Below are 23,518 nucleotides of genomic sequence, written 5' to 3'. Positions count from 1 at the left end.
AGCTGCGCCCCCCGCTGTTTCGTACTGGAACTTACACAAAGCGACGAGTGATCCTCGTCACCTAGATAACATTTATAAAATATATTTCTAAGAAATTTCTTCTTTGATTTATGATTGCTGATACACTTAATTTATTAACATTTAAGCTAATCATGTTTTAGTATACTCTCCGTTTGTCCTCACATGTATAAAATGTAGTAAAACATGGTAGGCGGATGTTGGATATGTTATAGTTACGGTATGGCTATAGTTTCTTATAATCTGGAATTGAGTTGGACATAATTAAATTATATTTCAAAAAAGTTTGTCAAAAATACTTGACTCATTGCTCACCTTCCCCTCTTCTCAATGTCATTCATAATCATGTAAACCAAATAATACAAATTAGCTTATAAAACCAAACAGAATAGCTAAAAAAGAGAATATATATATTTTTTTTCTTTTCTTTGCAAAGTTCATAAAAAAGTGCATTAAGTTCAATAAAAAAAGATTTTGGTTTCTGTTTGGTGTTATAAGCTAATTTGTATTATTTGTTTAACATGTTTATGTATGAGTCAAGTATTTTTTTTTCGCTATAAATGCAATTTAAAAAAAGAGGGAGTACACAAGAGCTGTTGTAATTAGGTTTAAAGAAGCCCTTAAAACCCTGTTTATCTATATTATCTAATATTATTATTATGGTTGTTATTAATCGTGAATAAATCTAAAGCTTTTGAGACTATTATTTGGTGTTAATGAATTTGTCATGAAGATGTGACCATTTCTTCCTGTTATGCAGGCTTACTAAATAATCTTGATTTAAAAAAAGGGAGGGGGGTGCCCTTTTTCAGTTTCAGCACATGCCCCTCAAAAGGTCTGTGCACGGCCCTGCTAAAAGGAATATCTCATGGAATTAAACCGAACACTAGCACTATATGCGCTGAGGAAGCGGATCGCCAGTAAAGCGGCACTGCGGCAGTACTGTATCAATGCGCCCGGTCCCCGCTCTCGCAGGGATCCTGAAGCACGGACTCGCGGAGAGGAGCAGCTTCGCTTTCTTGCAAGATTTATTTGTTTGTGGAAAAAATATTTTTTGTTTTCCGTTCTAGAGCAGTGCACTTTCCGAATTCCGACGACTCGCTCGGGCGGCTCTCCTCCACTCGACATGCCTTGCATGTGTTGCTTTTGTCCTGCAGGAGAGAAGGCAGGCTTTGTGTTTTGGTGGATCTAGAGCTGAAGGAGGCACTGCCAGGCGCTTCTGCTGCTGCTGCTGTGGGTTGGACCGGCCACGGTGCGTGAGATTTACTGACGGAGAGAGAAAGAGAGAGAGAGAGAGAGAGGGGGACAGAGATAGTCAGAGAGACAAAAAAGACTAATGGAAGACAGCGAGAGTGAAGGGAGGGCTGGCAGGGAGTGTAAATATATTAAAACCATTTAAATATTTGGGGTGTGTGTGTGGCGCGCGCGTGTGTGTGTGTGTGACAGGTGGGCCAGCACAGGGCATCATCAGGTTAAAAGGGATACGTGGTTGGAAATGGCTTTGTAATAATAGCGCACCTGGACCATTGGTCATTACTGTTGGTAAAATGTTTCTGGAATGCATAATTTATTCGAAAAAGTCGGATTGCAATGCTGATATTCAGTGGTTTGTTAGTGGTGGATTTTGAAAGCAGATGAAGGTTGGTGGCTAGTGAAGTTTTAAGTTAGTGGGTGTCTATGATGTCATACTGTAGCTGCTGTAGATCTTCATGTCGTCTTGTGAAGTTCACGTTGATGCTTGATTACGAATACAGTGTATTAACTTCACTAGATAACAGACACAATTATGGCTAGCTGTGATATAATGACTTGTTCATGTCATCAGATGATGTTTAAATTGATGCTCGATTATGATGTCATAATGTAGTTGTGGATTTGGTAAAGCTGATTGATGATGTCGTTGTTACTGTAAATGTTCATGTTGTCTTGTAATGTTGACATTTTTGGCTGATTCTCATCATAATGTAGGTGTTCATGTCATCTAATTATGGTTAAGTTAAAGCTTGTTAATGATGTAAGTGATTTAGTGAAGTTGATGGATGATTTTGAATGTACATGCTGTTTATGTTTGTGTGATTTAATTTGAAGCCGATTATGATATCATAGTGTAGCTATTAAAGATGTTCATGTCATTTGGTGAATTTGAAGATTGATGATCATGATGTCATAATGCAGCTATTGTAGATTTTTGTCATTTAACCTATTTTAATTTCAGTCACAGACTGGAAATGATCCTGCTAAAACTTAAGCAGACTTGACAGTATTATTTATTATTTTGAGCAATGTTGTTGTTTTATTTTGAGATTAATGAAAAATAATGTCTAGCATGAATAATTCCAGAGTGTAATTGCTATTCTGATAAAACTTCTTTGAAAACTCAGAGTGTGGTGAATTTAGCAAGCTTTTATCTATAGTTTGGTGACATTGAGAAATGAACAGAGGAGTAGAGGTTATCATTAGAGTGCAGAATGATTGTGGCTGTTTTTGTTTTAAATATATAGATATATACATACAGAAGATGACTGGAAGTCAGCCATAAATTATCTGTCAGTGTAATCAGCTGAACTCAAATTTGCTGTGAGAAAATGACATTTTATCCCTTGATCCACAGTTCTGTTAAGAAAAATGAATAATTTCCCCCTTCATGTCTCTTGTTATAACAGTCTCAGAATAATGACAGTGTGAAGGAAGAGTAAGCTCCTGAATATGTCAGACCCAGCTCTGTAAATGGCTCACTATGTAATGTATTTTATCCGCAAGATCACATTCGGAATAATTTCCTACAATAGATTTAGTTTTCTTTCAAGAAACTGTAAGATCTGGGAAGAGGAGAATGCGAAAGTGACTGTAGTCATTGTGGAATTAGATCATAAGGATCTAATCTCTTGCAGAGTGTCCAAATGTGTTGTGAAAATTGCTTTATTCATATGCCTGCATGCATGATATATTCCTATGTATAGCTAAGGGTGGGGATTCTGGGAAGGCTCTCTGAGAGAACATTTTAAACGTCTGCTCTCTGTCTCTTTGACTTGTAGGATGGGAAGGTGTCAGACTGCACTTAAACAGAGTGTTGGGTCCATGAGCACAGCCATGCGGAGACCTATTACAGCTCAGTTAGAAGACACTTCAAGTAACCTGCCCGCTTGTTTCCCTTAAATGTGGGCTGAATTTGGAAGTTTTGGAAGTTTCCAGCTCGACAACCCTTAACAGGATTCGGTTTTGGATTTCTGCGCTAGAGGATATATATGCATCTATCCTTCTGGAATCTCATGTGCGTATCGCACTCCGAGCAAAGTCGCATGACATCAGCTGGTTTTGGGGTTTGGATAATTGCACGTCTCTCGCTGGAGTACAGTTATTGAGTTTTTCCATTTCAGGTGTTTGGCTGGGAATCGTTCTCCATCCACCTCTGAGCACAAGGCCGAGAGCCTCCTAACAGAAAGTGTTCGGTGTGCCATCTGGTGAAATGGATGGCCTGCGGAAAAAGCGGAAGTCTCGGTCGGTGCGAGACCGGGAGCACGTGTCTAACGGGATCAGGAATAACCATGTCCGCGGCTCCATGCTTCGATTTTCCTCTGACTCAGAGAGGGAAGACAGCACCAACCCCTCCTCTTCCTCACGACCCAGGCCACCGAGGAGGAAGAGAAAGGAGTCTACCTCTGCTGAGGAGGACATCATTGACGGATTCTCAATATCGGGATTTATGACGCTGGAAGCTCTTGAGGTAAGAGACTAGGGTTGTCTTGTACTGCGGCCTTTGCGTGAATGTGTTTTTAACTGCTGTTTTTTGGAAGTGCTTGTTTGGTTTGGCTGTGAAAAGCTAGTGGCGGCATAATGACTGGTTTATTATTGTCTGTATACTGCTTCTTTCTGGACTCTTAATTGCATGGGTCTGTTTGCACAGTATTGAATTTTCCTCTGAGTGTATTTGGGATTCAAGTAGATGGTGCTTTTTTCAAGTCATTTTCCTGCCAAAGATGTAAATTGTGTCCAAATTTGCTTGCTTGCTTTTGTAGTATAAATTCGTACTTACAATTTCAACATGAAGTGCACTTCATATACCCGGATGATGCACTTATTTTATTGAATAAAAAAAGGAGGGAAAAAAAAACAGAGAAGAATAAAAGGGGGCTCGGACTCCAATGTTGTATGACAAAATAACTATGTAATAACTCTGCCTGAAAAGTAAGAGTCTAATATAAATATGCAGAAATGATCATATGTAGAAATTATGTCATAATGTAGCTGCTGAAGATGTTTATGTCATCTGGTGAAGCTGAAGATAGATGGATGATCATGATGTCATAATGTAACTACTGTAGATATTCAGGTTACAGATTTCCATTATATATTCAAATTTTAAAAAAAAGAAAGATAATTCTGCTGAAAAGCTTAATTAGTTACAAAAAAACTACTTAAAGACACAACTTGAACAAAGCCTCGTCTCGTTTTGAGATGAAAAAAAGAAAAGAAAAATAATACCTGCAGTAGAAAGAATAATTTGAGTTGATCTAAGTTTAAAGTTTAACTGTACTTCTATAGAAATCACTTTTGCATTAGTTTAATTTTAAAGACTGAATTATGAGTAAGTGTATATTACCAACTTGGTTTGTAATTATATATAGAAATTCCTACATAGCTTGAAGTGACATTTCAATCTTCAGATATTTGAAATAAAGGTTGGATGTACAAGCCAAGTTGGCTACTACTAGCATAGGCATCTGGTTCTTTAACTCATTTGTGGCAGCTTTCTTACTGAAATTAAACAAGCTGCTTTGGACTGTTACATATAGTAGGACTCTGTGGAGGTTTATCATTGTTCTGTTTATTAGTAAAACGGCTGTATGAGTTTAAGTCTGTATACAACCTTCAAGTGGAGTTGGAAATACTGTAGTCATTACGTGTTGCTGCATGCACAGAAATTAAAAAGAGAAATCGTTTTAACCTGTTGGAAACTCTGAATTTTGTAATTATACCCGTTTTGATATTGGAAAGGTCAAGTTTTTGCCTGGGGTCCTACTAACAAATAGCTTTTTTTAATAAATATCTGCAGGTATAACTCTGTGGCAGGTGCTGTATTTCAGTATTATTGTTTATTTATTTTTTTATTAATCATATTTTGTGAATAAAAACGAAACTAAATATAAAAATAAAGAAGACTGGGAAAGTATTTTTTTTTTTGCCGTCATTCACTGTTACTTCCATACTGTGTTTCTGACTTTGATGTGTCATATTGTAGGTGTTTCCCAGGAGCACTTAAAGGCAGCATTGGCCTTCACCATTGTTTCACCTGTCAGTCTTGACAGAACATCTGTAGAGTGTCATCCTGACTCTCAGTGCCACTCTTGCTGTTAAAAGCCCAGCAGTGTGACACGTCAAAGCTTTGCACGCTTTACCCTCACATTCCTTACAGATGCTGTTGCATTGTGTTGCATGTTCACTAAACTAATCTGTGAAAGGATCCCCTCAGCAGCTTACACTGTCACGCTAGTGCTGTGAACCGCTGGCACAGTTCTCCAGGGGTGACATCCCATTCACCACTCTTTACTGTTCTGGGATGTGTGACTCATAGTCATCCCCTTCATGTTCTCTAGTTTTGCTCCATTTAGAACCTCACAGAGCAGGAGATCCTAGTCTAGATTCTGCATGTCAAAGATCAGCTCCATTCTCATTCATGCAGCTGAGATGATCATGGGACTTAATGAGCCAGTGGAACTAGTTAGAACAAACATACAGTATTTGGGCCTTTTCTAATGTAATGTTTTTATTTTATTTTTTATAAATGACTATTTTAATGCTGAAATCATAAAAAAGAGTTTTATTACTGTTTGCTGCAGCTTTTGTTTTAGTTGTGTGTTATTTTGTTTTGTGGTGTTGTTTTGTGTTTTTTTATTTTTGGCATAATTTTTTTTTATTGTTTGGAATAAAGAGGAAGATAATGAAACTAGATGGGGAAAGGACAACAGCTGGAAATCACATTTTCTGCATAAACATGTCAGTGCAAACCACTATGCCACAGCTCCATTTTTATTGTATTTTTTTTTTTTTTTTTTACATGAATTTATATCCATTTTGCACTGATTTTTTTGCTGTTGTGATTTTGGCCCATAGGCTAAATGTAGTAGTGTTTATTTGTCCATATGGATCAGTGTTTACATTACATCAGAGCCATCTTACTTTTTTTCCAAACGTACATGTATTCTCTCTTTTTCCAATTTCATTAAAACAGTACATCTCTCTCTCTCTCTTCCACTACCTCAAGATTTCTATTTCATGTCCTTCTTTTACAACAATCCCTTGATAGTTTCAATTTGAGAAGGAATTTGTCCTCAATTTGCCAGGAGGTGCTTGAGGAATTCGTACAGGTATTCCCAAATGACACATTGAAATCAAACTCGTTCCACTCCAGTGGACAGAGGCTCTCATATAGAAGTGAGCCATCAGCAGCGGGTGTTTATTAATGCTGCTTAGTGCTGGAACGACAGGCCTGAGAGGCAGTGTGTTACAGCATTTTGAGAAATTACTAAATCATCAGGCCGGGCCCCCTCGACAAACCTCCTCCCCCTTGGTCCCGGAGTACAAAGTTGCCACGTAATCATTTCAACCTGCTCCCCCTTTCCCGCCCCGCATCCCCAATTCAATATTACTTAATGCCTGCACCACTGGTGCCCTTAAACCACTTTATGTGATCATTGTGTTGTAAAGCTCTGAGCTCATTTGATTGAGAACAGCAGTCACCCTGTGCGCGTTCCCCACTCCATTGATCCACTCACAAGAAAATGGTTAAGTCAATGTAAATAATACTAATGTGCTAGCCTGTGCCTGGCGCAAAGCAAAGCATTTGTTGATCACAATGGCTTTTCTCTTTCAGGTGACAAATAAAATGACTTTTTAGATCTTAATATGAACGAATCAAGTGTTTCTTTTTTGTGTTCGGCGTCATTATGTTCTCTTTTTTTTAGCTGATGATGTATTCTTCTTTTTAAGTTGATGAGTCTAAGTGGCATGTTAATGATTTCAGACTGCGCTTTTATCATTTATAAATATTTACACAGCCTGCAATAACTCAAATGCAGCTCTGTGGGGAAAAAAAACTGTCAGTTTGACATCAGATTAGCATTTCAGAAAAAGACAGAGTAGGACCCATCATGCCAGGCAGTAGATGGTTGAAAGAAGAAATTAGGTCATGTTCCGTTAGAGGGGTTGGCACGGGGCCCAGAGGGGCACATTTTTCGTCTGTAATCGCCTAAAGCTTGATTTATACTTTTGTCCTGGCTACGCTCCCCAAACGGATGATGATTTTATACTTGTCTCGTTCGCGTTGTACTATTCTTTGAAAGGACAGGGGGCGATGAGGAGTAATGAGGAGTAATCTAAGGAGTACGGTACAAGACTTCTCGCATGAAGAATGAGTTGATGAATTAATCATCTTAAAAGTTCAAAAAAATGCTGTGCACACCGCCATCAAATTGAATTTGAGTGCACTCGAAAAAAACTTACGCCAGCACCACGATGACGTCATATTTGCCATGCACACCCTAGCGAACTTGCGCACGCTTCGAGTTGGATTTGTCTCTTTGCTGTTAAAGGGTTAGTTCATCCAAAAATGAAAATTATGTCATTAATAACTCACCCTTATGCTGTTCCAAACATGTAAGACCTCTTTTTATTTTCGGAACACAGTTTAAGATATTTTAGCTTTAGTCCGAGAGCTCTCAGTCCCTCCATTGAAACTGTGTGTACGGTCTACTGTCCATGTCCAGAAAGGTAAGAAAAACATCATCAAAGTAGTCCATGTGACATCAGAGGGTCCGTTGGAATTTTTTGAAGCACCGAAAATACATTTTGGTCCAAAAATAGCAAAAAACGACGACTTTATTCAGCATTGTCTTCTCTTCTGTGTCTGTCGTGAGAGAGAGTTTAAATCAAAGCAGTCTGGATATCCGGTTCGCAAACGAATCATTCAGTTCACCAAATCGAACTGAATTGTTTTAAACGATTCGCATCTCTAATACGAGTTAATCCACAAATGACTTAAGCTGTTTTTTTAATGTGGCTGACACTCCCTCTAAGTTCAAACAAACAAATATCCCGGAGTAATGCATGCACTCAAACAGTACACTGACTGAACTGCTGTGAAGAGAGAACTGAAGATGAACACCGAGCCGAGCCAGATTGGAAAATGAATAAAAACACTTATTTATTTAGTACTGAAAATGCTCTGAATATTTCCATGCATGACAAATATTACTTTAAGCCATCAATTAATTTCCTTCATAAACAGTGCTTCTATCTGTTCATGGCAGTGACAGCTGATATTCATTTAGACCTCATTTGAAACTGTCACAATATGATGTGTGATATGCGTTAATACAGTGCTGTAGGAGCCATGACTGACACATCAAATATGCTCCAAGGCATGCTAAATGCAGCCGATGGATCACACTGTAGTTACTCTTTTACATTCCTTTAGACTCCTACTTAAACCGTGTTCCTTTTGGGTCAAGTTTTGCAACATAAATGTGTAGCAGTACTTTTGCTGTTGTTGCATTGTTAATGCATGATATGGGATTGCAATTGAAGCTACTGAGCAAAAAGAGGGAATCATTTATTTAAGATACAAAACATCCAGAGACCAATTCAGGTTCAGCTAAATGTGGAGTTAAGGCTGTCTCTTGTCTTGTTTATACTGCGTTGCTGATGATCAGTGTATATTTTTTATATGTTATTATCTACCATATTTTGCAATGCAGAATACATTTTCTGTGAATGTAACTGTAAAACTATTTGAACTACAAACCAATGTGGTGTTCATGGTTATGAAACTAAATTTAAATATGATAGATACTGGCTTGCATTTTTAAGTTACAAATGGCTGAACCCACTATTACGTAGGGCTGTCACGATAACAAATTTTGCTGGACGATAAACTGTACAAGAAATTTTTGCGATAAAAAATAATATTGCCGTTTGTGTGGCTTAAAATTTTTTAATTTTGGTATGTTATATTATGTTTATATGCCAGTTAGGGATGTTCATATTGACCGTTTAACCAAAAGTAAACATTTTGACCGATGAAGGTGCCGTTCACATATCACTTCTTTTTTTGTGCTCAAGTTTGTTATTTCAATAATCGGTATGCGCACTCATAATGGAAGAGACGCGGCGCGACACGCTCGTTTTTTTCCAGGCCCGTCCGCACCACATCTAGTTAAAAAACATCTCAGCTTTTCAGAATGACGCAAGCACACCAGACCTGGTGGAAAGAACCAACTCAATCAGCTTCTTTCGGGGGGAAATTCCCCGTTGTTTCTGAAAAATGGGGTGCACCCAAACATTGTAGAGTTTTTTACTTTTCTTTGAAAATAAATCTTGTAGCAGAGTTACAGCAAGGGTTTTTCAGTGGTGAAAATCCATTGCTGAAATTTCCTTATTGTAACAGAGATTGCAGCTGATGGATGCTTAGCAACGACAGACGCCTAAGGAGCGCAGCTGCCCGAGCTCTTTGGAAAGAAGGCGCGCGAGCGTGTGTGTGCATGTGTGTGTGTGCATGTGTGTGTGTGCGTGTGTGTGTGTGTGTGTGTGTGTTAACTCAATGGGTGCGTTGACACACGCAACTACGAGCCTACAGACATATTTAGCTGAGCAAGCCAAATTAAGCGAGCGAAAAGTCGTCCCATTTCGAGAAAATAGGGCAACCAAGTTACTTGCAAAATATGCTATGCGGTATTAAAATAAAGCAGTAGTTCAAGTACAATGCAATATCACTTGAGACGCAAACATCCACAAGCAAATGAAAGGCGCTTCCCAAAGCTGGTCACTCTAGCGAGATGTTATCTCTTTATTCCTGGGACATCTGTGCCATCGGAGAGGGTGTTTTCTACCGCAGGCTGTCCACAGGTGTCCAGACTAACCCCACATCATGATGTAAAATTTTGAAAAAAAAAATTGAAAAAAAAAATTATCAAGCTAATTTTTTTAATCATACGATTGATTTATCGACTATCGTGACAAGCCTGCTATTATGTTAAAAATGAGTTGGCCAGGTGTAGTATCACTTTGTAGTATTAGTGTCATGTTGTAAAATTGTAGCTTTGTGTACTTCAGGTGTATATAAATATTAGCAACCAGCCATATCTCTAACCCTAATGATTATTATTAACTCTCTAACCCTAATGATTAATTATTAACTTTGAAATAAATGATTGGTTGTTGACTTTACTTTTCAATTTACACATTTCCCAAATAGTGCAAATGGATTAATCTCTAATGCTATTTACAATATATAGTGTACATATAATTTGTATGTAGTATACATTTCTAATTCTGAATAAAGTCACCTCCACATGATGTTCATGTGAAAAACTGTAAATTTTTAGGATAGATGAGTTTGTAGACACAGAACTCAATATATTTTCTTAGTCTAATGCACAGGTGTCTACAATTTAATTAATATTAAGCTAACATCAATACATAATCTTTGCCCAGCAGGATTTCAGCTTACAGCTTGATTAAAATAATAATTCAAAATAGCTCATTAATTAGCGGTGTTGTTTGAACGTGTTTTGTCTCATTTTGGCTCCATTATAAAAAAAACATTATCCAATCGCTGACAATACTAGCCATGACCTGACATTTATTCTATCTTTAGAGGCATTTTGAAAGGAAAATTACACTGTGTAAAACAAAGATGAGCTTGGCTGCGACATGTAATTGGTTAAAAGGTGCCACAATACAGGTGTGACTAAGGTTAATTGTTGTAAGAGCTCGAGCGACAGCTGAATATTGATTCGTAACTCCAGACAAACCTATGTAAATCATCATTTTGTGGTCATATCCAGGTGCCATGACACACACACATACACATACTTTAAGTAGCAGCTGTGGTTATAGCCAGGTTGTTGCAGTAGGGCTGTTAACCAAAGTAAATGTTTGCTCTAATGTTTAAATGGTGTGGCAAGAATATCATTAATGACCCTGTGAGGGTGTGCAGAGGGGATAGTGTGCAGTGTGTGTGTGTGTGTGGTGTGTGAGAGAGAGTCAGCATTCCCTCCAAACATCTGTTCACTGATATGCACTGATGCCTTCATAGCTTTTAATTAAAAACGACAAAAACAGTTAAGATGTTAACAGTTTTGAAATTAAATGGTGTGTAAGGGTCCATGTAGACAAGTTAAATATGTATTTGGTCTCTGTATTCATTTAATGTGTGTGAAATTGGATTCAAAACAAAAAAAAATACAAATAAAAAGTTTTCTGTGCAGACATGTTGTAATGGTAAAATTGAATTTGTTTTGTGTATGAAGGACATCTTGTAATTTATTTCCCATGTTCCACAATGGTCTCAGGTGGGCATACACCATTCATGGTTAGTCAGGAGAAATGTTTGATAGGCCACTGTGGATCTCTGCCTGGTTTTTCCTCCTTATCAAGGTTTGACAGTTTTCTTTTCTGTTTCTAGAGGTTTTTTACCCCAGTGACCTTCCTAAATGAAGCGTTGAGAACAAATTTGTCTCACTGACTGCTGTAGTTATTGTTAAAAAACCTGTGCTTCTGAGAAACTCACTCACTCACTGGAGTTTACCCAACATTTTCATTTGACACAGGATCACTGTTATACTGAAGTCAAAGGCTTAAAGGAAGTTTAATTCAAGTTAAACTCATACCATTTGTCGCATATGGTTGAAAACCACGTTTATTTTCTTTAAAGCGAAGCCCTCTGTTTAAGCACCAGTTAGTTTCACCACAGTTTTGAAAAAGTAAACAGTAGAATGGAAGGGAAGAGGGGAAAATTTATGAAATGCTGCCTCAGTCTCAGTAAAAAACAACAACAACAACTCACTTTCAGTCTATGAACGTGTCTCTCGCTTACTGTATGTGTTCTAGCAGTTTGGAGGATATATTGAAGTAAATCAACATGTACTGTTGTGAGTAATTAAGGGAAGCATTTCTCATAGGATAAGGACACGCAGTCTCATGAATTATTAGAGACACAGAGCATCAAAGAAGTACTACTGTATTTACCACATTACAGCCTTTGACATGGACATGTAGTTTTTAAACCTGGAATAAAATAATAAAAATAATCCAGTTTTCCCCTATAATTAAAATGACGAATGTTTACATCGTCTTTTATGATGTGATAAGACAACACAAACACCTCTGTTAAAATCTAAGAAAATGTAGTTAACTGTCTCATGGCCCTTTAACAAAAGCAGAAATCAAGGTTACAGAAAAGCTCAAAATCGTACTAAATGGGGCCTTTTTTGAGGATTTACAATTAGAAAAGTGAAACTTAAAATGCTAAAATGCACGGTAGCTAATTATTCTATTAAAACATGCTACTTGAGCTTTAAAGCGCTAAATCATTGTAGAGTTTTATGGTTGGTTTGTCATGGTGAAATAGTTGTGAAATTGGATATAAATGTACACAGAAAAGGTTAGTAACCATTTACTAAAGAAGATATGCTTCTCGGACTCACACGGCAAATGCTTAGGCAAATACAATTTTTATTCAAATACAACTAGCTTGCCTGAGTAGGTTTATAATAATACATCTAGCATGTCTTTGAGTCCGTATCAGGTGGGAACCCACTCATTCATTATCTCAGCTCTCTCGTGTGGAGGAATAGGGGAAAAAGGAAGGTGTGTGCAAAATCTCAATTGAAAATGGCATCAGTGAGGAGCAACTGCTGAGAACAGCCCTCCGTTTATGTTCTTGTTCTTTTCTTTGGTTGTTGACAGCAGGGTCGTGAGAGGTTGAAGGTCCGCAGGGACCTTGATGAAATTGAAACTTCTAGCCCTCCACCTGCCAACACCTGGCTGCAAGCAATCTCATTACATTTCCAAAGCAGCTTCATGTTGGAGCCGAGCTTCCTCTCACACGTTTCTAACTCTGCTTAACACGCACCCACCAGAAGCAACTTGATCTTTCTTTGTGTTAGACAAAGTCAGGTCGAGACTTGAGACAGGACAAGTGGAGGTGAGCAGAACTCCTTTCTTTCCTCCTAAAGGCTTAAATGTCCAATCTGTGAAACAGGCACTCATGACACAGTTTGATGTGATTGTGATTTTCTTAAGTAAATAATAGAAAGATTTTAATTAAGTAGAATTTAATACTGATATTTATACAGACATTTCAGTGATCAGTTGTTTACTGTACAAAATCATGGTAACGGTTGACATTCCTAAATCATTTCTTATTGACGTACCTAAAGCAAAAATGGATTTTTGTTGTGTTTAGATGTGTCTGATGTAACAGTAAAAATTGGCATTAGCTATTCATTTATAAAGCAATTCTAAAAGTAGGCCTAAGTTTAACAGTGATGCTGAATAAGGACAGAAATGGCACCCTGTTTTGTAGAATAAATGTCCCTCATTATAATTTCCTTTCTTTTGGATTGTATGTTGTTGTTGGCCTGGATAGAGCTGTTTTTTCCCCCTACACACCATATGCAGGGACGCCGTTTGGATTGATTTTATATCCTGAAGCTATTTATCAAGATCTTCCGACCACAGAGTTTGTGTTCCTCAAAGTGCTGTTAAACCATGAATCTCATTTCAGTGTGTGTCAGATTGTCTGAATTCATAAAAGCCTTAAAGTTTTGAAAAATATTGTTCACCTTCCTCTAATAGATATAATAGATATCCCAGAATGTATCATTTTAATGTACCTTACATTGCAGATTTAGGTGTATAGTCCCAGATTGTAGGCCTACTTATTTTCTGTTTGTGTTGGCTGCATTGACTGGGAAAATGCTTGATTGTGATCAAGTAGCTCAGACGTTATATTTGCATTCTTTTGGTTTTGCTGTGCTTACATGGTGCAGGGTGAGTTACATGCTGAAGTTAATACTTACAATTAGGGGTTTGTTCAAATCCATAAACTTAAATTCCTTAAGAAACTAAACCTATAGGTACATTGTTCTCTTTGCTAAGTGTAAACACATTTCAGTCTAAAGTGAATTCAGGTTATGAGAAGAATTTGTGGCCAAGGACTTAAAATACTTCCACCTCCTACTTTCGTAACCAGACTTTAACCTGTAAACGCTAAGTGAACTCACGCACATGCCAAGTAATTGTTTAGATTGAGGCTGTTGGCGCGTGAGGAGAATGTGTTGTTCCATTCCAAGTCTCTTCGGTTTATCCTGAAGTGACTGATTAGGTGTGTGTGGAACAGCTTGCTGGTCAGCGGAAGTGTTTGGGGTCAAGTGTGGGTCCAACCGATGTTTGCAGACACAGGAGGACAAAACAAGGGCATGTATTCACAGACAGGGCTCTGGTAGTTCATGTGCACATTGTACATGGTATTGTAGAAAATGCACATTTATAGTTGACCATTATGGTTCCAAAAGGGGGTTTTCACAGTGATGTCATAGAGGAACCATTTTAGATGCCCTAAGGAACCTTTCAGTGAACAGTTCTTAAAAGAACCATTTTTCTTTCTGATTGTAATAATCTAAATAACCTTTTTCTACTATAAAGACCTTTTTGTGTAAAGGCTTCTTCATGGAATATTCAATGCCAATGAAGAACATTTATTTTTTAGAATGTGTTTAAAATAAAACAGCTTTGATTTGGCTACATCTTCATCTAATTTGGCCTAAATGTAAATTAATTAAATAAGGATAGAATTACTGAGTGCAAGTTTTAAAATCTTTTAATGACTTGGTATTCCCATCAAAAAATGCAAATCTAGTTATAATCTTGGGGAAGGTCTCACTGGAGCTTCTTTCGGATGAAAAAAACCCTTCCTCTAAAAACACTGCTATAAACATGTTAGCTGCCGTTTCTGCATCTGTTTTCTCTGACTCATTCCTGAATTAGAGTTTTGCATTTAGCCTTCTGTTTGTGCCCGACCCTTGCTGTTCGATGCATAACAGCCATTCTGTCTAAATGCCATATTTGTGGCTGCTGAATTATGTATGAGGAGCAGTTTAGAGGCCTAGTGAGTTTGTGCTTGGTGGGGGAGTAATGAGGAAGCCTTGTTTCTAATGGCAGGATTTGGCTTGGCAAGATGTTTATGTGCTAATTGAATCACAGACCTGAGGAACATTTTGGAGTCATTTGAGGGGATGGAAGTAATGTAGTGTTGTGACTAGAGATATGCGGATATGGAGACTGTTCTGCAACGGTTATACAACGCTACATTACTATATGGCAAAAATATCACATCACCATTTTTTTTTCTTTCCAGGAAAATCTCCATTCAAAGACTACATACACTTCACTGTATAAATTATACATCAATTTTTATTAAAGCAACTGTAAGTTCTTCAGTCAAGAGCAGCGAGTGATTTTTCTCTTTGTGTTTTGTTGTTTTATTGACATTAAATGGATAGTTCATCCAAAAATGTTCTGTCATCATTTACTCATTCTCAATTTGTTTTAAACCTGAATGAGTTTCTTTCTTCTGTTGAACATAAAAGTTATTTTGAAGAATGTGTCCCTACTATCCCCTACTATCAGTCAATAGGTGACGTGTTTAGCAGAAGAAAGAAATTAATACAGGTTTGGGACAACATGAGAGTGAGTAAATAATGACAGAATTCAAATTTTGAAATAAACTGTCCCTTTAATGACAAGTGGCAACATGTTTAGTACTATCAGTCTGTTGTCACTTTAAGACATACACGCATATTATAGGCATGCAATTTTCTCTCAACTGTTTACTTTCACTTTAGACATAACCAATTGTTTATATGTAAACCTTGTGTGTTTTTGAGAGTTTAAGCACAATCAGTTGTGAAAGATAACTTAGTCCAGCTATCTGGTGCTGTTTGACAGGCTTTTTATTGTGTGCATGCTTCAGGTGTACTCGCTCAGAAACAGCACACAAATATAATGTTTAACTGGCAAGCCTTTAAAGCACATGCAAATGATTAGGGCTGGGTATCTGAAAACTATTTGAACTTTATTCAAACTAATCGCACTGATTTGTTATGTTGGTTACATGTAGTTCTTTTGTGCAATGGCTCAGGAGATGATTCGCTGCTCATATGTCAATCATATTGTCTCTTATTACAAACGTCCATTACACTTCCACATTCAGTTCTGCACAGAAAAAACCCAAGAAAACATTTTACGGATAAAACATAAAGCTAATAAACACACAGTTACAAAAGTATATGATTTGTATGTGGTTTTTATGAGATCCTGCCTATTTTCATAACTATTCAGGCTGACAATACAATACACGAGAAAGGCTAAGCAGGCGTGGCAATTAACTTGAAATAAAAGGCTACACATAACATATTCTGATATTAGATTGCAGTCGGAAGTTATTACATTATTTGGTTTAAAAGTCAGATTTGAGTAAAAGTGTAACATAAATATTATAATCTGTCTGATGTAGCCTGATGCTACTGTATGCATGAATGGTCACAAAAAATGTTTTTGGTTGTGTAATGTGGACCGAGAAACGCTAAGTATGGCCAAGGGTCGTTTTCATTTTAAAGTGCTGTTTTAAAATGACAAGATTAACCCCTTAGGTATTGAAATTTGGTACAGATTTACAAGACATTTTTTGATACTCGATGGTATCAAGGGAATCCATAATGACAATAGAAATTTTATAATTTCAAATCGAAAATAGACAAATAGAATCCTAATGACAAACCTCACTTATGGTTTGTCCATTTCCAGCTAGATCTACAATGGATCAAATCTATTGCATATTGTACTGGATAAGCAGCTGTTTATTTTGTTGTCCTTATCCTACTAATCAAGCTTTATTCAAATTGCTTGTCATGGTTTTCTTCCATTTTTGACTATTTTTGCACACACCATTGTTTGGGAGTTTGCTCCACTGAAATCTCTTAAGTGATTTTGTTTTTCATACCATGTCACAATGTGCCATGCTTGCCTGCAGGCCTGTGTGTTTATTAGCAGACCCTCTGCTTTGGAGCGCTGGAGCTCATCCCTGACCTTCTGCTGAATCTCATTGGTGTTTTCAGTCCAGAATGATGTAGATCAAATGGCATAATATGCAAACACATTTTTATTTGTATTATTTCTGACATGTAGTGAAACGCAAACACAAACAAATAAATCTTGCAAGAAAGCGAAGCTGCTCCTCTCCGCGAGTCCGTGCTTCAGGATCCCTGCGAGAGCGGGGACCGGGCGCATTGATACAGTACTGCCGCAGTGCCGCTTTACTGGCGATCCGCTTCCTCAGCGCATATAGTGCTAGTGTTCGGTTTAATTCCATGAGATATTCCTTTTAGTACTACAAGACTACATCTTATAGACACTCTAAATGTACTTCAACATACTACCATTACACTGCCATCTGCGCTGGTTATCAAAATAATGAAAACCATACTTTTTTGTATGGCACTGATTACTTGATTGATGCTTTCAATGGGGTGCCAATTAGGGCTTTGGCCGCTTCTATTTAAAGGCTTAAAAACCACATTATTATTTCTCAAGATATTTTTTTTAATTAAGTATTAATTTTTCAGGTACCATAAAGTAGGCTACGTTCAATATTGCTTTCAGTAGTTTAAGAGACAACATGAGTTTGAAGAATTCATTATGAAGAAATGTAGCAGTATTGTAATTTATTAGCAGTTTAATTTATATTAAAATTAAGGGAATCTAAATTTTAATTTAATTTAAAATAAACTTCATGTGTAGATGATGTTAGATTCAATAAAAACAAATCGGCAGGAAGCAATTTACAGTGTCTTTGTCAGATCTGGTGTCCAATTATGACCAGAAAAACCTACTAATGTATTCCAAATTAAAAATTTAAATTGATTTTACTGATTCGTGGGAGACTTTTTTTACATTATGTGCTTTGTATGGCTGCTGAATAAAAGTTAATTCAGTAAGTAAGAGAGCCGTCGAGGAGGCATTTAAAACTACTGTGCCCAGAGTTCAAGAAATGAGGTCTACTGTCATTCAGACACACAAACTCTCCTGCAGACAGCCTTATTTGTTCCATCAGATCTGTTTTTTCCTTTCTGGCTTGAGTTCAGCCCAATTGTAGGAGGAAGAGTTTGCAGTGTGAGGTCAAATGTGTCTAGCTGAGGTTAAGGCCTGCGCTGATCATGAGGAGTTATTTTCGGCTCTCTGTGTTATAGCAATCTACACTGGATTCACAAGCTATTATCTGCCTGATGTGGTTAGATACCATACAATTGTTGCTTTCAGACGAATATATATATATATTTGCTGTACTACAAACATTGGAATTGAGGATTGTTGTCTCGTTGTTGGCTACTAAATTTTAAGTATCTTGGCAATGCTAATAAATAAACAAGTGTATTAATAAACATTTATATTTAGTTTAATGAAACTTTTTGTTTTTCCATTTCAGTTTTCATCCATGAGTCTGTGTCTAATACACTAGGGTTGTGCGTTTCTTTGTGTCCTTGTCAACAACAAAATCATCTGTGATTGACAGTCTCACATTAAATGAATCTGTTTTTATAACTCTCAAGTGTGTCGGCTGAGGCCTGGGAGCATTTACTAAACACACTTAACCAAAATGTTTTCACACAAGGCCGTAATGAAGTTTATTCACATTGTAAAATACACCCGCACCATCTCCAGTTTGACAGTGATGGATTTAGTAGGAGGTGCTAACACACTCACACTTAATGTAGTAAGACACATGGAGGAGGCCTCTAGGGAAGATGAGTAAAAATATAAACAATAGACCAGTCGCCAACTCCATCACATGAGCAGACAAAAATGACTGAATCCAAAAATATGTCCAAATATTATCACAGTATATATATATATATATATATATATATATATATATATATATATATATATATATATATATATATATATATATATATATATATATATAATTTATCCAATGATGGGGTGTAGTCCTCTGTTAAGATGCTTAGGTTACGTTTTTGTTTGTACCATGTAAATGGACTCTCAGTTTGTACAGTTTAATGGAGAATTAAATTACAGTGGGAAAACACATCATCTTTCCAGTGACAGTGCTGCATTCACAATGACATTTTATTCCAGCTTTTTCAATATTTGCACTGGTCATGTGCAAACACACATACATTTTGGTGTCCGTATACTCCGCTCTGAAGATGGCATATTCGCTCTTTTGATGTTTATTTAATAAAGCTCTGACCATCTCCCCGTTTTGATTTATCTGTAGTCAGTAAGGGTTTGTGAGCATGATTCATGATAATGATTATGAATCAGAGCTGCTTGGCATGCTGCCTATCTGAGCAGACACCTGCAAACATTTCCAGCTGGTTTGTATCATTAATCAATATACTTTTATATGACTCGTGAATAGACTCATTAAAGCAGCTGAAATCATCCGAACGTATGCATAATTGCCTTAATTATTCAAACTGCTGTTTGTTCTTTTTGCAGTGTAAAATCACTTTTGGTAAATGTCTAAGAGCTGTTTTGTCGTGTGAAAGCATGTTTTTCTTAGTTGTGTAATTAAGGCCTTTCCATCACTGTAATTGTTGAATGCAGATTCAACCTTGTTGAATTAGTAGTCCTGCTTTCAGTCATCAGTCTAGCTTACACCGTTATGATGTAAGACTGTGAAAGTCTTATCCTTCTATTCATTGAGATCTTTCTTTTGGCGAAGTGCAGATAAGACATCTTTATGGTTCTCTCTTTCTCCCTGTTTGTTTTTGTCATGCTGTGCGTTTAACACGACTTTGGTATGTCATATTGATTTCTGCAGTAGGTTGGATTTTGTTCAGGCTTGCTCTTAAATGAGGTGTTTATTGATTTGAGCTGTGTTAGTATTCTTTTTGTGAGGTTCTTTTCACACCCTTCATTCCCTGTCGGCTTATACTTTCAGAGTAAAAGTTAAATTGTTACTTACTTTAATCTGTTGAGACTTTATAAATATTGTTGAACAGGTTGTTACAGTTATGAATTTTGATTGGATGATCCATGTTTGAAGCATTGTTTGCACATCTCGCATCAATTGATTGAATTCATATGAATTGTTAATTTTTGATGTTAAATGTTGTCTCAAAATATCCATTCTGTACAGATATACTGTTGATATTCATCCTGCACACCTAAATTCACTTTTATTCAGATTCTCATTTATTTTGGCAAAATAGAATAGAGTTTTAATATCGGCCATTTAATGCTTATTTGATAAAGTGAATATTTGACAATACTTATATATTTTTCATATTGTGCAAAATAGTATTGTGATGCATAAATCCACTTGCAGCATTGCAACAATTGATTTTAGTTTTTAGTGTTTTATTTCTCATTTATGTTCACAAAATATCATAGAAATTCAATAATTGCCATTTATCAGAAATTCAATAATTGCCATTTAAAGGCGCAATATGTAATTTTTCTGCTTTAAAAATAGCAGAAATCACTATATCTATGTTATATATATTTTTTAGTTGTGTACTTACATCATCCCGACAGTTTCCACGGACTTTCAAATCCGGAGAAAATTTTAGTTTAATTCGAAGACACGGCACGTTTCTTTATTTCCGTTTTGTCGCCCGTCTATGACGTCATATAAACTTTGACCCCTCTAGTTTATCTAACTTCCTGCGGAACCGCCAAATACAAAGGTGAACAGAAACAAATACGAGACAAGGAGAAAAAGTAGTAGCCTTTATCGAGACTATTATATTTTATATTTATATTGTTTATATTCGTATTTAAACCTCAATCAATAACTTACTTATGGATCATGATTATGCTTTGCCTGCACGTTCTGTGAAGCGCAAACACACGGGTGAAATAAATGACCCGAGATGGTTTTGTGGACCCTTGTACAGGTCTAAAATTATGCTGTTACTGTAATTTTATCACATCTTTATCACATTATCTCGTCGAGTGAGTTTTCACCCTCACAACATCCTCATTACCTTCATAGCACATCTCTTCTTTTGGCTTATTACTGTAATAAAATGCTACTGAAGTGCGTTCAGCATACGTATATGTCACAGCAGAGCTTTCAGAGAGGCGTGATTTGGGGATGGCACTGGTGAGGTGTCAGCAGGCGGAGAGAGAGCCCACAGCTGTGATCAGATGCTTACTGTGGAGATGTCAGCACAAGCTGTTATTAAGTATTGAGCATAAAAGTCTTTACCACAGCGAGAGAAGGATCCGCAGTCGCTGACAAACAGGTTCAGGAGAACCCGAGAGTCACACACAAACCACAGTAACCAAAACCTAAAATCCACTTTGATAGGATTCAAAAGAGAACTGGATTTAGAGCATCAGCTGCGGCTTTGTTATTCATGAAAAATGAACTGTTTTAGAAACCTCAGATGATGGCTGGAAACTAACTCAATGGAGATCAGGTGAAGATATTTATATACGCCAGAATTCAAAGTGCTTATTACAGATGACCAAAATACTGTATGGCCTCAATTTTGTATGAGTTTTGAAAGACCCATAAATCATTCAAGTCAACTTCAGCTTTACAGAGGAATATACCATGTAATCTTTTCGGTCATATAGTAGCCCCAAAAATATTTGGCTACTTAAGCAGAGCGTAAAAATTTATTTAGATACTGTGTTATTAGTTATTAGATAATTTGAATTAATGTTATATTTTAGAAGTTGTTGTATATTTTTTTTTAAAGTTATATACTAATCATTTGACCTACACTGTTTTTATGTTATTTTTAGCAGAAAATAATTCTGATTTGGGATCTATTGCAAAGAAACTCTTTGCAAAGTTGTGAGAAAAGCTGTAGTATATGTTTGCTGATGCCACTTGCTTTGGTATTTTATTTCTAAAATGAATTCATGCATTTTAAGTGTAAATTAGGGCTGCACAATTAATTGAATTTCTAATTGCGTTTACAATTATGGATGTTACAATTATGTAATCGTTCAAAGCGGCAATTAATCGTTTAAAGTCCACTTATGTTATTCTGTGTGCTTTAGATACTTTAGATAGCGTAATAATGATTTAGCACTCTTTTCCTGTAGGGTAATGACTAGCCAAATAACAGTGAAGCATGGTTTGATTTGTATTTAAGACCTTCTTTGGCATGCATGCAGTTCTCAGAGCCGATAGATACACCCACATGGTTTTGTTTGACTGGCGTTTTGAAGGACTGTACATGTGAAGGTTTGCATTTATAATTTAATTGTTGGTGTTTAGAGTGATAACACGAAAACATTTTTCTTTTCTCTGTATTTCTCTGCAACAAATGCAGTCAATCAGGAGTCTATCCCATGACATCTTTATGACACGTGCTAATAGAAATAGTATATCTTCTGCCAGGGATCTCCGCAGGCCTCTTAAAGAGTTGGATTCCCATGCTAAACATGGACAAAGTTTCAAAAATTAAGTTGTACGTTTGAAGGAGTATTTTTGTTCCAAAAATACCTCTTCCGCTTTGTCACAAGTTTCGGAAAGTTTTTTTCGAGTATGGCTCTGTGTGACGTTAGATGGAGCGGAATTTCCTTATATGGGTCCTGAGGGCACTTCTGCTGGAAGAGTGCGCGCTCCCGTGGAGCAGAGCACAGCAGAGACATTCACTGATCAGAGCGAGAGCGAATTGTCACAAAAGAAGTGTGTGTTTGGTTGCCAGGGCAAGATAACCCTGCACAGATTACCAAAAAAAAAAAAACAGCATTAAGGGACCAGTGGATGGAGTTTATTTTTACAGAGCATCAACGGAGTTGTGCAAGTGTTTTTGTTTGTTCCCTGCATTTCGAAGATGCTTGTTTTACAAACAAGGCCCAGTTTGACGACGGATTGCATATTGTTTATTTCTTAAGGATGATGCAGTCCCAACAAAAAAGGGTCACGATCGTGTGTTGGAACCACATGCGGTGAGTAAAACTGCTTCATATATCTCTGTGTTGTTAACTTAGCTATCGGCGCGTAAGCACATCAAGTAAACAACATGCGATGTTGTCATCAAACTGCACTTTCCACATGTACAGCTTAAAAAAAAAAAAAAAAGACGACATAAAGTGGAACCTAGTCATTTTCCAAAACCGCTAAGCAAATATATACAGTTTCAGTACATACCACATAGAGACGTCGTTGCTGATGCTGCTCTTGTTAAATTTCAGCCTCTGGATCTGATTCTGGATCATAAATATACGCTGAATCTGACTGTTAGCCATGGTTTGTTTTGGATGATGTTTTTTCCCTCACGGTAATGTCACAGTTTCCAAACGCTCTCAACGCAAAAGCCTACTTGCGCTCGTGATTCTTTAGCTCGCGTTACGCGTCCAGGCGCTCGTGTTTTCGGTACAGACTATCTTTCTCTTATAAATATAATAAAACTAAAGACTTTTTGGAGTTATGAAGGATGCAGTACTACTCTATAGGTACACAAGATTAACAGGATATTGAGTGAAAACGAGTATTTCACCCCCCCTTTAAATGTGCACCAGCTGAAGTAGTGAATCCGAGAGGCGGCTTGTATGTGAAAGACTGTTCAGTCTCTGGCATCTGTGTTCTGGGAATAGCTTCACTCATCACGCTGGTCTGCAGTAAATGAGAGTGGCACTGTGGTTTGCAGGGCAGATCCTAAAATGG

At 37.0% G+C, this 23,518-nt stretch overlaps 1 protein-coding gene across 5 annotated transcripts in view; it reads left to right on the top strand.

Moving 5' to 3' along the window:
- Positions 1-969: 969 nt before the first annotated feature.
- LOC113054345 (autism susceptibility gene 2 protein homolog) overlaps positions 970-23,518 on the top strand; it is a 306,067-nt gene continuing 283,518 nt past the window's right edge. For 4 of the 5 annotated variants that reach the window (XM_026219827.1, XM_026219826.1, XM_026219828.1 and 1 more), the window contains exons 1-2: positions 970-1,270; positions 3,054-3,742. In XM_026219827.1, coding sequence (XP_026075612.1) covers positions 3,485-3,742 — 258 coding nt within the window. In that variant the 5' untranslated portion in view covers positions 970-1,270; positions 3,054-3,484. Of the gene's footprint in view, positions 1,271-3,053; positions 3,743-23,518 lie in introns of those variants that run through there. The other variant, XM_026219825.1, reaches the window with a different exon arrangement.

The sequence above is a fragment of the Carassius auratus genome, chromosome 35 (assembly GCF_003368295.1).
Source record: "Carassius auratus strain Wakin chromosome 35, ASM336829v1, whole genome shotgun sequence".
In the NCBI taxonomy this organism is placed as follows: Eukaryota; Metazoa; Chordata; class Actinopteri; order Cypriniformes; family Cyprinidae; genus Carassius; species Carassius auratus.
The sequence above is the reverse complement of the archived record's forward strand: the minus strand, read 5'-3'. Positions and strand labels throughout refer to the sequence as shown.